At 41.1% G+C, this 17,026-nt stretch overlaps 1 protein-coding gene and 1 long non-coding RNA gene across 8 annotated transcripts in view; one reads left to right on the forward strand and one right to left on the reverse strand.

The window, feature by feature from the left end:
- Positions 1 to 939: 939 nt before the first annotated feature.
- LOC307033397 lies at positions 940 to 8,766 on the reverse strand. The gene is made up of 2 exons (XR_013806493.1): positions 8,595 to 8,766; positions 940 to 1,232 (listed from the first exon to the last, which is right to left on the reverse strand). It is a non-coding gene; the product is annotated as an uncharacterized lncRNA (long non-coding RNA).
- The window catches only part of LOC307033394 (phosphatidylinositol-binding clathrin assembly protein), an 84,759-nt gene continuing 74,124 nt past the window's right edge, over positions 6,392 to 17,026 (forward strand). For all 7 annotated transcript variants that reach the window (XM_079671845.1, XM_079671849.1, XM_079671847.1 and 4 more), the window contains exon 1: positions 6,392 to 7,588. In XM_079671845.1, the coding sequence (XP_079527971.1) occupies positions 7,459 to 7,588 (130 nt within the window). In that variant the 5' untranslated portion in view covers positions 6,392 to 7,458. The remainder of the gene's footprint in view (positions 7,589 to 17,026) is intronic.

Raw genomic sequence — 17,026 nt, forward strand, 5'->3', positions numbered from 1 at the left:
ATTATAGGTCTCAGATATATACAAAACATGTCTCTGAAGTGTTTTGCTCTAAATACCAAACAGATCATTGTAGCATCCCATAATCCCCTCTGTTTTAGCCCTGTTTCAAAAGTCCTGATTCTCTGTCTGTTACTTTAAGGTCTTTACACACCAAGCCGATTTTCGGCGTCGATAAATGTCGGGCCGTCGATGAGCGTCGTGTCGCCCTACTCAGATTGGTGTGTACTGCACCGTCGTTTCTTTTCGGCCGTTGAATCGGGAGGCGGTCGGCCAAAGAAATCACTCTGATTGGCTGTTCAGCTTAGCGAATCAGTGCATGAGAAGCGAAACGGAAGTGAGGGACCCAAACAAACTATTAAGAAGACAAATCTGAGATTTCATTCAACTCCAGCTCTCAACACAGGTTCAGGAAAGCTCCATGAGCTTCTCGCTGTGGAGTGAAAATGGAACGCACACGCTATTTGTTGTTTGTTTATATCACAGTCTGTTCTTCTTCTCTCGGTTATCACGCAGTCTGTCTTCCGGTTGTTGCCTCTTTTGAATGACGAATACACACTACCGCCCCCTGCTGGTAAGGAGAGTTATTGCAACTCACGCATGCGCAGTTCGTACGTGCTACTTGGCCGTCGGCTGAAGTCTTTGCGGTGTGTTCCTTTGCAACACATGGCCAAAATGCAGGAGACGTGAGGCGATGCAACGGCGGGACGTGCTCGTTGGTGTTCTTTGGTGTCAGTTTGGTGTGTAAGAGGCTTCAGATGAAAATAAGGAGCCCCTCCCCACTCCCCTCTGAGAGATATTTGGTTAAAAAGAACACAATGGTGCCCTAGGAGGAGATTCAGGTGATAAGGGGGGGGGGGTTACCTTGGATGGTGATTGGCTAATGGTTACACAAGCCAAAACATCGTTATGACATCATAAAGTGGCCAAAATCTGATCAGCTCATTTTCAGACAGGTTTTTATTTAACATTTTGCATAATCGGTGATCTTTAACCTCTTCTCTCCTTCTTCTTCCTCTTCTAGCCCAGAAGCCCAGCGACTCCCCCTCCATGCTCTCCACTGCGGGCCATCAGTCCCTAGTCAGCCTCCTATTGCTCATCCTCACCGTGGTTATGTCCAGCTGCATCTACGTCTGGGTCCTCAGATACGTCTGCGTCGGCTGCTGCCAGCCCGTCGCCGTGGGCTGCGAATCAGACACTCTGGCCGACATGGTGTGAAGCCGTCGGCCCCGTTTCTGAGAGTCAGGGGAGCAATCAGTCACATGGTAACAAGTCCAACCAGGACTCATTTACTTTCCTCACACCTCAAAAATGACACTCTTCGCACCTGTGTTCTGGACATTTTCCCAAGGGAGAAGGGGATTTTGATATAATAAAACGATGTGTCATGTCAGGCTATCCTGAAAAAACTGAAACGTTGATTTGACTTAAATATATTAGATTGGATGACTAATACTCCATTACTCGTATACTTATGTATATATAATATCCTGCTTTATATTTTGTCACTGTAAATGTGTAATTCAACATGTATATTTTCTACTTTTTTTTTGTATTGCTATTTTATTGCTATTGAGATGTTGACATTTTTAAATGTTTATTTCTTGTCCTTTAACTTTATTGCACAATGCCATGTCTTTTTAAGCTGCTGCAACACAACAATGTCCCAACTTGGGATCAATAAAGTACTTCTTATCTTATCTTATGAAAGCAATAATATTAAGTTCAACCTAATGTTTTAATTACAACTTAATATTATTGCTTTCAACTAACCTAATACAGTTATGTGAAATGTGTTGACATAATACATGAAATTAAAGTAAAGTTTCAGTGTTTGCTGTGAATCCTTTGAAACAAAATGGTGTACTTGCAGTTTATAGATAATACTTCTTTATAGATCTGATTTCAAACCAAAATCATTGCTTTTTAACTAATCCAAAATGGACAGATATAATGTACAACCTTGAAAACAAAAATTAGTACTTTGACTGAGCAACCATAAATCAAGAACAGTTTTTTTTACATACATGCAAAAAACATTTATATGGTTAAGCAATTTAAAATGTGCAGAAGTTCACACATCTCCTATTAATGCTTGAAAACTGTTGCCTCGTTTTTGTTATAGCTAAGTTACAGTAAAGTTCGAGTGCAGGCTCTACACTGTAGCGATGTGTTTGTCTGACTATACACGTTTGGTTTCACAATATCCGTTCTGATCTGATTTCTTCTCAAATATTTTTTCAAATAAATACTCTCAGAACCAAAAAGCCCATTGTAATATATCTGTCTCTGATTAAATAAGAAAACAACACTTCAGACGAGAGATGAGTCACCTCACCTGATTATTGAGCTCCAATTAGGATTAATCAGCCTTAGTAGTCATATCGCTTTTGAAGTCAATGAATGAATAAGTGATCTGACAGAATCCCTAGCAGGCAGCGCTTCATATTTAACCCTGAAACGATGCATGCGTTAAGACTTACAACATGTTGAATGAGGGATATTTCCGACCGCTGGAGCAGCACATTAATAAGTGAGCTTCTTGCAGCTCCATGTGTTGATTTATAGCCAACAGTTTTCAACATTTATTGCTCAGACTAATCTAAAATCTGTCAAATTCTACTTGGCGTACACCTGACATGACTGAAGGGAACACCTTTTTAAGACAAGTATGGCTTGGTTGTTCTTATATTGACGTGTATTGCCATATTTTTCGAGAGGTATGTGTTATTTTTAAGCCCAGCATCTCCTTGGATGTCTGTTTTTCTTTTCCTTCGCTATCTGTCAACAAGAGAAATCTCTCAGAGGACCTCCTGCGGATCTCCAGCTTTATTTCCGGCTGTATATTGGCTTATCTCACTCTAAAAAATAACTTACAACACAACAATATGTCACAATATGTGCAGTTATATATACAGACCAACCTCTATCTATCCCCAGTTTGAAGTCTTATTCAGTGACGCATGAGGTTAATGTTAAAGGGTATTGTGTTGGTAAATGACACCAAGCTTTCTCACACAAAAGGAGAACATTTAATGATGCAAGATGATTATGGAGTAACTAGGAGTTGGAGCGCATGGAGTCAAATCAGTCATGCTTTATGGTGATGGATGAATGGCAGAGCAGAGGGGGGCTTTAGGGTACAGAGCGAATATGAATTGGCATTTCATTGTTGGGGGAATTCAAAGGAATAGAAAAGTTCTCACCAGGAGCCCTTTATACACCATGCCTGCATCGATGTATCCAATCATGAATGTATTGCTGCAGCACCAGGGCAGTCGCTATAGAAACCTTTTTAAAGAATTCGAATCATTTAGATTTTAATTGCTCTACTTGCATTAGATATCCATTCATACTTCGAAGCAATTAGTCAAGTTAAACATTTCAATAATGAGGTTCTTTTTTATATAAAGGGGCTCTATTGTGCTTTTTGGGTTTCCCATTTCCTGTAGTGTGTTATATTACGTTTTAGTGCATGTAAATGGTCTGCAAAGGCTTAAATCCCTCGCCTGATGCTGACCTACTGTATTGATTGTAACCATGGTAATCCCTTACACATTGTAGATAAACTATGTGCACCTCTCTCAGAAGTGAGATTGTCCCTATCTCCTCATTAAAGCCGCAGCATGCTTTAACTGACAGCTCTTGATACAATCTCGGTCCAGAGGCGGTTGCCAGGGGCTACACTCCCCACATCCGTACAGTTTCCATGGAAATAGTGAGTTCGGCTTTCCCGCCTGCAGATGGCAACGCTGCACTTTAAATCAGGGTTGAAAAGGGGGGAGCCGACGGCAGCGAGCAAATCAGTGTTAGGCTCTGATGCCTCATAAAGAGCAGGGTGAAGGCTTGGTGTCATGTTTGGCATGTTCACCCTGACTTCACCTTTTCTCCTCTGGGTGCCGCAGTTATTTTCTCTTGCACTACAAAGCAGGCTGAGTGAGGCTCCCTGAGTTACTGTCTGCATGCCAATCTTCGTGCTGCTCAATTCTTCATGCTCATTTTTACACGATTCGACAAGGCAACGTTTGCATTTCTGGCTATATCTCTAAAGACTAAGAGAGAACGCATTAAAAGGCTGGGATTTGCGCAATCCTGTTTTCCAATGAGAAACTGTGCATTTGTTTGAGTGTGCAGCTGTTATGGCTCATGAAAGACGTGTGTTGGCACATCATCAGCTGTGACAGTGAGTGTAAAACCCTGGGATCCTCTTTGGTGGCCTGAGTGTGCAGAGCTAACCACTTCCACTGTGGTTTGCATTTTTTGTATTTCCTTTTTTTCTGCTGCATGCACATTTTTTTTCGAAACACGCACGCACGCACGCACGCACGCACGCACGCACACACACACACACACACACACACGTACACACACACACACACACACACACACACACACACACACACACACACACACACACACACACACACACACACACACACACACACACACACACACACCTCATTAGATTTGGCAGACGTGGGAAAAAGAAACCAGATGAGGCTGACAGTTGGACTACACACACACACACACACACACACACACACACACACACACACACACACACACACACACACACACACACACACACACACACACACACACACACACACACACACACACACACACACACACACACACACACACACACACACACACACACACACACACACACACACACACACACACACTTTTTTGTCCGGGGCTGATCAGAAGCGTTTGTTTCCCATCACCCTGCTTTGAAGTGTCATTGCATCAATCATCAGTTTGGACCGATTGGACAGGCTTTTCTCCCTTCTGTCTGGAAAAAGATTGGGGAGGTCATTTGAGGTCGAAATCACTTGCTGCTGCCACTGCTTGCAGTATTTCTCACCTGGGTGGGAAATTCTTCAAACTACAGCTGCTTCAAAATGAAACAAAAAAAAACGGACAGGGGGAAAAAAATGAACTTTTAGTCATCTGTGAGTTATGGTATCACTCCCCTCTTTGTCATGACAACACATGTACACAATCAGATGTATTGCATCATGCCATGAGGCTGTAATCAATGCAAACCACTTATATTGGGATGAAATCTAACTACATCCTATGCAATGTGTGAAATACGGTCAGATGTCTGATTTATTTAGCTCTCAGATCCGGTTTGATGCTTTTCCACTGATCTTTCAGCACACTGTGTTCCATAGTCTGGAGTCAAACAAGGACACGGTGTCTGAGAAATAATTTAATACGACCTTAAATGCGGATTATTGCACCAAAAGAGAAGCGTTTATAAATAGAAATCAACAGAGATTAAAGTCAGTTTAATGTTATATTGTAGCAGAAAAGCTTTTATTCTGTACGAACCGGTGTCATTTGAGAGATGTCTTCCCTACATTCCGCTACAATTTAAACCGTAGCACCTTAAGGTGCTGCACTCACTCCTTAGCAAGTGTCCAATAGACAATGGAGGCGTTCAAGAGCAGTTGGAAATATTTTATTTAGTCATTATCAACTTGAACAATAGTAATACATCCGTTGTTTTTTATTCCACTCAGAAATACTGATTATTAAAGATAAATAATATATGTTATTTTGTATTTAGTCCTGCTACATAGAAAGGTGCTACATAAATAAACGTGCCTTGCCTTACCTACATCTCAGTGGCTCATAAAGAATAATGACATTTTAACCCGGCCTTGCAGAAAGATCATGGATAATACACACATATAAATGATAACGTTTCCCAGAGCAGTAGATGTCATCTTCAAAGTGCTCCAAGTCCCATTCAGTTGGTATTCAGTTAGGAATGATGTAGGCTAAAGTAATCAAACTCATAATCATAATTGTTGTCAATTTATTTTGTGCCACGACTCATGGATTATTATAACTATCTCTGATTCCAGTTCGTTTTTCATTTCTCTCAATGTTGATTACTACTTACACAGGAATAGACATATGAAACAAAAAAAGACAACGTCTGCATTTAACAAAAATCAAACAAGAGATAGAGTACATAGGCAATGAAGCAATGTGCAATATAACAAACTTTTTAGCAATTCTACTGAGCAATAATCACTGAAATGTCCCAACACCTTTATAATGTCTCACCACCTTAATATTTTACTTATGTCACTTTTTTTAATTTGCTGCTAGACATTTTTAGCCCTGGTTGTTTACTTATTTGTCTGTATTTTATTATATTACTAATGTGCGCTTTTATTCTCCATATTTAATAAGTTAGCTAATTCTTTATTATTGCTTGCCTGATTATTGCTCGCTCACTTCACTAATATAAATAAATAAAAGCATAAATACAAGAGATAAAAGTACATTAGCTTACTTGAACGTTTTGAAAGTCTTGACATTCCGAGCCCCTCAGGAACCCATGAAGGCAGCACAGTTGTGAGATCAGCTGATTTTTTACGCTGCCATTTTGTCCGTCAGCAGAGCAGCGAGCAGCAGTTCAGTTCGTAAAGAGAAACCACTGGAGAGACTTTTTGAGACAGAAACCCAGGACAGGACGGGGAGAGAAAAGGAAGCCGGTACCGTGGAGGAGTCTGTTGTTGGAGGATAACGCCAACTGGACAGTGAAAGGGAAGAACCGAGCTAAAAGGAGCTGTCATTTTTAACTTTTAAATTAACGGCTCAACAGTCACTTCTTTGGCAGGTTAGCTTAACCTAGCTTCTCGGCTAACACCTCTTCCTCTTCTCAACCGGGAGAAACTGCACCTGTCCCGGCTGTCAGCCACACAGTCACCTGGTATAAACTCAAAACAATGTGATGCTCCATTTTGAATGACTTTTCTCGCCCGGAGGAGGGTTTAACACACACTTTGCCAAGCGACAACCAGTGAGAGCTAACTAATCCAAGCTAACAAGTTGACGTGGAGGAGGAACTCATCTTTTTTTTTTTGGATCGTTGATCTCCAAGCTGTGATTTCATACGGATTACTTTTTTGTTGTTGTCTCGTAAACTATCTCTGACAATTACAGATTTACAAAACCAGCCAGTTAGCTATGTTTATTTGTGGCCAGAAAGTAATTTCCAGTGTTTACAAATCCCACAGTGGGACTCTTTCCTGGTTCCAGTACTGCACTGGGAACATTAGCTAACACAGACTGGTGTGTTTACTAGATTAGATAGGACACAGTGTTGCCAAACAAGTTAAAAATAATCTACAAATCATCTTGTAATTGCAGTTTTTTGTGTGATCTGACATTACTGCACACCTGAAACTAAAAAACTGATTTAAAATATCCTCCAAATCATCTTGTTCTTGCAGTTTTGTGTGTGATCTGACATTACTGCACACCTGAAACTAAACACCAGTGTGTGCGTGTGATCGCAGCCCTTTACCTCCACTTGACAGTGAAGTCACGTGGAGTGGTTTTCCGCAGGGAGTTGATCCATTGATCGGATCGTTATTGTGCTATTTTAGCTGATTGAGGAAAGAAAAGGCAGAAGGATAGAGAGAGAGAGAGATGTCGGGCCAATCTATCACGGATCGGATCGCAGCAGCCCAGCACAGCATGACCGGCTCTGCCATCAGCAAGGCGGTGTGCAAAGCCACCACGCATGAAGTCAGTGGACCCAAGAAGAAACACCTTGACTGTGAGTATTTCAGTCAACACACACATTCCTGCACACACACTACCTGGCTGGTTGGACAGGCTGGGTTTGTATTTTATGCAAATGACCTTCTGTGTAACTCATATACTGTGTGTGGAATGAGGGGACACATTTGCTTCTTATCAATTATGTAAAGTGCCCAAAGTGATGTCATTCTTTCGTGGACAATCCGACACATCTCATTAACTACCCAATACAAACTACAATTTCTGAATATATTTTCCTTACTTGGACACATTCCTTCACACACTACCTGGCTGGTTGGACAGGCTGGGTTTGTATTTTATGCAAATACCGTCTTTAGATTAACTGTGTGGAATAATGGTACACATTTGCTTCTTATCAATACATGTAAATGCCCTATTTGAGTTGCCTAAGCCCAAAGTGATGTCATTTATTTCTGGACAATCAGCCAAACCTCATTAACTACCCAATAAAAAAGGCTATTTATGAATAATATGAATACACCAATATATTTTCCTTACTCATGGATGCTGTCTAGATACATTTTTTAATCGTTTAATTTACAAAATGTCCAAAAATATTTGAAAAAACCCTAACCCTAAGAAGCCTAAGACGGAATTTATCGCCAAAAATAGGATAAAAATGTATCAATGTTCGCAATTTCATATTTCACTCACTTAATTTATAAGTCGACTAATCGTTGCAGCTCTTTTTCAGCTTCAACATTTAAAGAAACTGAAAGATATAAGGTCCTTAAAAATACAAGAGAGTACAAAACAAACATTGCCTTACCTATATATACACAAGGTGACGTGATGTCCATTTTTAAACAGGGTTTGTGTAATGGATAAGGAATTTGATCTCGTGATTCAACGACAGCATATTGTGTTTTGGGGCCTGGCTCAGTAACAAAAAGTCTTAAAACAGGTTCCAGTTGAACAGACGTCAAGGCGGGTCACGCAAAGATAACAACATAAGTGACTTAATGAACAGAAAGCAGGTCTTTCGTCACACCTGGGCTCACCTTTATATCCAAGTAGAGACAAAAGCAGAGCTGTAAAACCTCCGGGTTCATCACGTTTCCTTCCTCGGTGGGCGTCTGTTTATATTTCGAGGAAATCTCTTTGACATACCGCAAATTCCTGGAACTTATTCGCTGGTGTTATTTCTGTAGACTCCTGGTTGTCATTTCACATTTTGCTTTGCTTGTAGAGTGGATTCATTTCATGTTGAAGGTGACATATGATGTGAGTGGGACACCAACAAAAGACTGAATGTTGGAATGTAGGCAGGAAACATTAAAAATAAGAATGAGTCATCATTTTTAAGCTTGTGTTTGACATTACTGAGGCGAAATGTGCTGAAGTTCTGTTTTCCGGGAACCAGCGTTTTTTTTTGTGGTCCGGGTTGCACATGTTTGATCGATGCTTCGGCTCAGCTGCCTAACATCCGTCAACTCCTCCTCCTCTTCCTCCTCCTCCTCTTCCTCCTCCACTCGCTCAGCTGCTGACGTCCAACAAAAGTCATGTATTGTCTCCGCTCCCTTTTGTGAACTTGGCCAGATTCTTGCAGCCAATACGCCGCGTCAAACTTAATCATTGCAGGATATTGATTTCTCTGTGAGAGCGACGACCTCGATGCCATTGGGGGTTGGGGGTGGCGGGGACGGTCAGTGCTTCGTCGCATGAAGGCGTGATTGTCATGTTATTTGTCCGGGTTGATGATTTCCCCGTGAAGGTAACATGCAGGGCTGTCAAGTTCATTGTGTAGTTGGGATCGTGACGGAGGGCGGGCGGGTGGGAATAAAAGGCAAGTTATACGTGAGGTCGTCATTCACTTAGGCAGGAAGTCAATTTGTGAGGAGGCTGGCGGGCAGCGTTCGATCATCACTCAGGCAACCAGCTGATCCAAACATCCCATAATGTAATGAACACTGGCAGCCAGGTGAGATGGTTTGCCAGTCATTCAGTTGACCTTATTCCCACTTAAAGGAACACTCAAATCCCGGAATGACCGTTTGTTTATCAATAACTCAACCCTTGAATTCTGGAAGAACACTTTTATCCCATAAGTCAGTGAATGACAAATCTAAACATTTTGATCAAAGGAAGTAAACAGACGGTCATTTTGTTCTCATTATCTACCAGTGTGTTGCATCAACGAGTGTATTTTTATATCACAGATGCCTTCAGTCTGTCCAGAGTGAACACATATTTCTGCAGGCCAAAACCGTTTTTTGCCATTTAAGTAATTTAACCCAAATGTTTTTTTACTTACTTACTGTTCCTGCAACAACAAGCCAGCAGACTCAAGGACATCAATCAGTTCTTAATCAATGACATATTGGATTTAAATGCTAGTTCTTCTGTGGGAAACCTTTTTTTAAATTCTGGACGGATATAATACATCTTTGAAATACCTCTACAAATTGTTAACATCATCAGTTCTAGTTGTTGTGGACAAAATGAACACTGACCTTCAGTTTTTGTTGTTGTTTATCTATAAAAAAGGACCTTATGATGCAGATGTCCAACCAATCAGAACCTGTCATTTCAGTGTTGGTTATATTAGGTATTTCAATTCTGCCAATCACTGTCATTTCCACATTGTCTTTTACATCTGCACCTATGATGAGTTACCTTATAACTGCCATAGTCTGCAGCAGAAACAGTCAAATGAGATGAAGGGACATCTGATCACAGCTAGTCGATCAATATGCATTTAACTTGCATTGAGAAACCAGGGCCAAACTGCAGTCTTCTTCAACTGGAAATGATTGGTACATCTGGTCACAAGGTGCTACAGGTTTGAACTCCTTTTAGGGGGCAGTTGCCAACCAGCCAGCTAGCAGCTATTGTGTAAGTCCATTGGTTGGTGAATAATACTTCAGTAGAGCCATTTTATAAATCGTAAAAGACAAACGTAGATCAACCTGTGAGGCTTCGACTCTAGAAACCAAAGTTATTGTTGAACTCTTTGTCCGTTTGTCTATCTTTCACACAGTTCACCCACACACCCACCCACCTACGCACAAACACACAACCATCTTTTTCTATTGCTCTTCCTTTGGCACGATCTTACCACAAGCAGCTGTGACTGTCTGACAGCAAGCTGTGAATGATCTCACCGGCATATTTGCATCTACTGTAGACCCAAAAGCTGAGTAACCCGGATAGAAGCCTTTCACAGCATGCAGGGGTTTGGCGTTTTGATTTTAGCATGAACAGCCATGACATTCACGCACCACTGGCGAAAAATAAGTGCTGTTTTAACGCCATTTAGTGTCATGACTCAGACTGTCCACCTCAATTAACCCCCAGCCTGTGAGTAGGCCGCAAAAATCCCATCAGTTTTGAATAGCTCTTTCATTTATGGAAATTATCGCCATTAAAAATCAATGTGTGGCTGCTCAAATGTGTCAGAATAAGTCTGTAGTTTTCATATCCTCAAGGTGAGTGTTATTGTGTGTTTTAAAGCAGCCGAATGCTGTCTCACACACACACTCTTCGGAGGCCACTTCTTTCCACTTTGGCATCATTGAAACGCTGATTGTTTCACCGTCTTACCGCTGTTAGGAGAGAAGTTATGACATTTAAACTGACGTCTAGTTTCCCTCCACCGGCACTCTGTTGTCATGGCAGCAAACCAGCCAACTGGCTTGTGTTAGATGGACTTTAGTTGACGGGGGAAGTTGGATGGCGAAATCGGCTTCAGTTATAATCCTGTTTTTTCAACCGTTGTTTATGCGGGTGTGTTTTTCTTCGAAGTAGTGAATAAGACCCTAATGATGCTTCCAAGTAATTCAGATAATGGCATTTCTAATAATCCTAACGAAAAGCCACTAGAAGAATCGTTCCCTCGCCATTTATCTGAATTACTGTTCGGGAAGTTTCCACAGCACTTGACCTCTGTGAGCAATTCACACTTCGACTCCACATGAGAGACACTTGCTAGTCGTAATGTGAGAGACATTGGAGTCACAAAGGGAGGTGTGAAGGAGGTGATGTAAGTGGTTGCTGAAGTGATGCTGCAGTCCCAAACCGGCTTTTGTTCAGAGGCGTTTCTTTCTGCGTGATGTACAGGTGATGGCCTTCTTCACGCCTCCTCTAAACCATCTGGGTTCTCCGTCCGAAATGTTCCATTTGACAGGAACGTCCTCGCAACACTATAAATGTCACTTTTCTGCTGTAATAAAGTGCACCATTACCTCCATTTTGTACCTTTTGTGGCATCTTGCCTCTTACTATAGTGACAGGCTTTTTAACCGCACCTTTTTGTTAGGCCAAAAATACTTTCTTTCTGGCATGTTTGGATTACACTTTGTATGCACTTGCAACCTTATATGGCAACATTTCAGACCAACTTAAAGATTCCCCCCAGATATTTTTCCTTCAGCTGACCTTCCCTTTCGATCTCTCGGAGGTTAGTAACTAGGGATGTCCCGATCACCTTTTTTTGCTCCCGATCCGATTCCGATCATTTGATTTTGACAATTTGCCGATACCTATTTTTCCCGATGCGATTTTATGCAATGCATTAAGAGAAAAAAAAGCATTCAAGTTGTCCCTTAAGGTTATTTTTTAATTTAAATTTCATATTCTATCCAACATGGATATAGCTTCTTTTTTTCACAGCAGCATTGGATCAGTTCCGTTGTGCAGCATTGGATCAAAACAAAATAAAGCTTATCAGTACTCGTTAGCTTACTGATACAATTAGACACTGCGCCCTGCCCACTCTTTTGCCAGATTTGAGAGAAATAAGCAACCAGGTCTATGAAAACAAGCCCCAAAGAAGCAAAACATACATGATGTTGTGTAATTTGAAACCAAAACTAAGGCCTCAGGATGACTTTAAGACTTGAACATGGTCATTAAAAAAAAAATCCCATCCCCCATTTTTTTTGGTTCCGATCTTTTGAAAATCACGTGATCGGCTCCGATCCCCGATCACGTGATCGGATCGGGACATCTCTATTGGTAACGGGTGAAAAGAGAATTTCCCTATCAAAATGATAGCCTACTGTTTATTGTGTTTTTTTAGCATTAGTCCTTGTTGCCACTGTTGTTGTCAGTATTACAGGGAAACATTTTGATGCCAGGAAATGTTTGACATATGTTTGACCCTTTTGCTGCGTTGTTAGCTGTTGCTATGTTTAGTCCATGTCCACCATCACTTGGTGGACTGTTTATTTCACAGGTAGCAACAACGTTAGAAGCTAAATGGTCAGAATAACTCAATTTGAATGTGGACGCAGATATTTGACTTGCGTATGATTCGATTAATACTACAATACTTGTCTGTCATGTTTGCAGACATTGACACATGACAAAATTGAAGTTATTCTAGACTTTCTCAGCAACTAATTTAGAAAACTAATATAATTGCAAAAGTTTAACAATCAAACCAGTTATTCCCCTATATACAAATAGCGGCGGCGTAGTATTTGTGTTACTGTATGTTCAATAAAGGTGTATTTTTCTAAATCTTGAGACATTGCCACTGTATGTACTAGGCCTCAAGAGCCTTTCTTGTGCTGGCAGACACATAGAAACATATTGGCGGGGTGCACTTGGCACGCGCACACAAAAAAAATGCAACATTTTTTTTGCTGGGCCCGTGTGATATGACTCCATCCTAGGGGAAACAATGAACCCATTATAGGAATCTATTTTTGTCTATATTATATTTGAAAATGTATATGACCCTTACCATTTCCTGGCAGATTTAGATTTGATAGTATAACGGGACCTCCCAAAAGTTGCCAATGACTTATAGCCGAAGTCAAAATGACCGTTTATCTGGTACCTCCCACCCAACATGAAAGCTTCTGAATAGCTTTTTGCAATTAGGACCCTTTTTAGGTATTTTGACTAGTTAGCAGCTAAGGTTATGAAAGCTTAACACAACACGCCACTTTGTTTTTAGCATTTTGCTGAACTGCTGGCCCACAGGTCCTCTGACAGGGTGTTGTGTCGTGCCATCTTTAGCCAAACTTTAAAACTAGGTTACACTTGCATGACAAATGTATGTGGTGCTGGAGTAGTCCAACACTTTGAGGGGCGCTGTTTGTTCTGCAGTGTGTCTTTGGGTTAGTTTAGGATACAGGCGGAGCCACTGTTTACACAAGGTTATTGAGCTTGGGTTTATGTGGTTTGTGTTTCAGCCTCCAGTGAGCCGGTGCCCATACTTTACAGCTCTGTTTCAGACAGGAGCTTGTGGGTCACCTTGACAGATCTGTTCTTTGTTCACATGTATGTAATTCATGTTTGTGTGTTAGCTGTGGGAGTACAGCTGTGGTACTTTTCTCAAAGTTGCTAAACAAACATTTCCCCTGTGCAATAATAAAGACCACCTGTTGCTGTGAGTTTTGACAATCTGTTATTCGTCATCACCACAACTGGACCCAAGAAAAAGAGACGGATAACGCTGTCTAGACCCCCTCCTTTCTGTAACATGACTCAAACCCACCCCTCACTGTGCAGGAGCCCCCAATTAGTAAAAAGGTATTGAAACAACATGAAAGTAAATGAACGTCATCAGTCAGCCTAGCTTGCTAAATATGGTCCTAAATATTGTATTTTTGAAGGGATATGTCTTGAATTGCTTAAAGCTGAGAGTCAATGCTATGTGGGATGGTTGAGGAGTGGAAACGTTTTCAGTTTGCACCAACTTTTATTGGCTAAACGGGAATAAAGCACAACCTTGGCTCTGAAATGTCAAGTGTTTCCTTGAAACTCCCAATAAAAAAGTCAACTGTTTCCACAAACGTATCAGTTGTATCCTCTTTAAATGAATTGAAAAACATACACAATAGCTGCATTATTATTAAAGGTTATTATTCTTTTTTGAAATTGTGAAGAGTCAACATTTCAGTTCCACTTTTTTAAAGATCAATAAGCATGCTGCTGAATCATGATTCGTCCCCATGGTTAGCAATTTCCTTGTCTGCCATTCTGTCACTTTTCTTTATTCTTCTGCAGTCTAATTACACAGTGTACTACATGGAGTGATTTATTACCATCCTCTGAATGCCTCTTTAAGTGTTCAAGGAAGTGAAAAAAGTTTCAATGCAATTTGAGGACATTTAAGAATACACATGGTCCTGGTCATTTCCTGCTATTTGTGTTGCATTGATTCCAGGCCTGATAAAGCTGGGTGTAGCTGGTTAGCATTATGGTGGGGGGGACGCGTGTGTCTTAGGTGATTGTTGGTGAGTGTAATGCTATCTAAAGAGAGCGGGACAGCCCCTCCCTGTCTGCAGAACCAAGATAGGCCCAGTTTAGACTAGCAGGCAGGAAAAAGGCTCACTGCTGACTGTCTGGATATGTCTGTTTCAAGTAAAGCCCAAGGGATTGCCCATGAAGTGTTGAGTGTGAGGCTGTGTGTGTGTGTGGGTGTGGGTGTGGGAAGAGGGATGACTTGCAGTGGTGTATCTGGCTCCTGTGAGAGTGCTTCAGTTTTTTGAGTGTGTTGGGATCAACTGCAAACAGTCGGTGAATCTGTAATAGTTATTGCGTATCCATGTAGTGATTGATTGAACAAATAGCAGTGCACATTTCAAGACACTACTACTACTACTATAATCCTTCGATGTACTGGTATTTAAATTAGCTGGCTGCTGTGCATTATATTAGTCATGGTAGTGCTGGAATATCCCAATGTAAATACATTTCTTGAGCTTAATTCCTCACGCATCTTTGCCTCATATAAGCAACTTGAAACGGTAATAATAAAAAACATTGTGCTTTCGGCTTGGCAAAAAATCTAATGATCTATAAGCATTTCTTTGATAGATACAAATGGACAATAACCATACATTAATAATGATACATCGAGCTAGCTGCTAATTGACTGCATGTTAGCTAACAAACTAGTGTACTTGTTGGCATGGTGCTAATTTTACTTAACCAATTACCATCGTGGCCAAATGACTAGTAAATGTACCTTGCTTGTGGGACCGTCATCTATTATGTAGCGTCTGCTGTCCTAGATCTCAAAGTGTGGTAAAATTAGTTTGACATTTATATATCCAGGGAAACTTCATCAGACCATTTGTGGTTAAATGTCTCCCTCAAAGGTTATCCGTTGGCCTTCTTGAATCCAATGTACTGTACCTTACAATACAGAGGGAACACCACACAGGCATTTCACCCATTGAGTATGATAAGTAAGAATAGTGCATGGTTTTAAATAGGCTCTGTCTTTGTGTGTCTGAGAACATTCAGTACTTCTGTTCCCCTTCTGATGTCTGGTTATTTTTAGCCGTGTTCTCTCAGGAGCCTTTGGCTGGGTTCATCTGCTTGTTTGTATTCCCGTATCGTCTACCTGCGTGCATGTCTTCCTGTCTCTGCCGGAGTCACTTTCTTTTTTTCTGACAGAAAAGACGTCAAACTAGGCGTTCCCCCAAGACATTTGTGCAGAGACGTACACGCCGAGACTTCCATCCTATTCAGTTGACAAGATTTCCCGAATCCCCCCCTGTGGAAATCTGGCAGTTGGAGACGAGATAATTCGGCTGTCCCTAAATATCTTAATTTAAATATGTCTGTCTGTGTGACTAAGAGAGACAGAGGAGAATCCAATGTTATTTAAGTCACCAAGGGGAGAATTAAAGCCACGGAACCAGTTTATTAGACCAACTTCTGGGGAAAGGTCTTAGTTCGTAAAACGTCTTTGTCCTATCGTTTTCTCCTCATCCAAAATAAAGTCAGTAGGGGCTTGGACTGTGAGCTGTAGGGTCGCCGGTTCAAGTCCCCGACCAGACCTAAAAATGGAGTGTGTACTACTACTTGGAGAGGTCCCAGTCCACCTCCTGCCCTGCCGTGGTGCCCTTGAGCAAGGCACCGGACAACCCCCCCCCCCCCACCCCCACTCCCCGGGGCTGTACAATACTAGACTCCTGGTTCTAGGATGGGTTAAATGCAGAGAACACATTTCACTGTGTGCTCTGCATGTGTAACCATTAAAGAGGGTTAGGGTTAGTGCAAGATTATCCATTATCTGTTACTTCCCTTGCTTATCATCTCATTCATCCTCCCATCTTTCCTCCTTGTTCTCTGACTTTACTCATGCATTGATTGGATAATTCTCTCAAAGTATAAGCAGCAGATTTAGGCCTAATCTCCGAATTGTGGCGGATATCGAGCATTGATAGTCAATTTAAAAAACCTACTTTTATAACATTACTTGATCATTATTCTTCTCACGTCTCCAAGTTCCGCTCAATATATTTAATGACAAAACAGACAAAAACCAAACAATTTAACAATTCTGTTACCCCCTCCTATCCATAATTGCTTATTCTGTCTTTTTAAAAAAGCAGACAACACAATTTAGCTGTTGTCGTTTCTGTTCATCAAACAACCGTGCAAGAATAAATAATGATTTGTTTGTGGCTCGTAAAATGCTACTTGTTAATCTGCTGCTGCCCCGAGGCAGTCAGTCAAATCACAG

Source organism: Notothenia rossii (assembly GCF_949606895.1).
Source record: "Notothenia rossii genome assembly, chromosome: 3".
In the NCBI taxonomy this organism is placed as follows: Eukaryota; Metazoa; Chordata; class Actinopteri; order Perciformes; family Nototheniidae; genus Notothenia; species Notothenia rossii.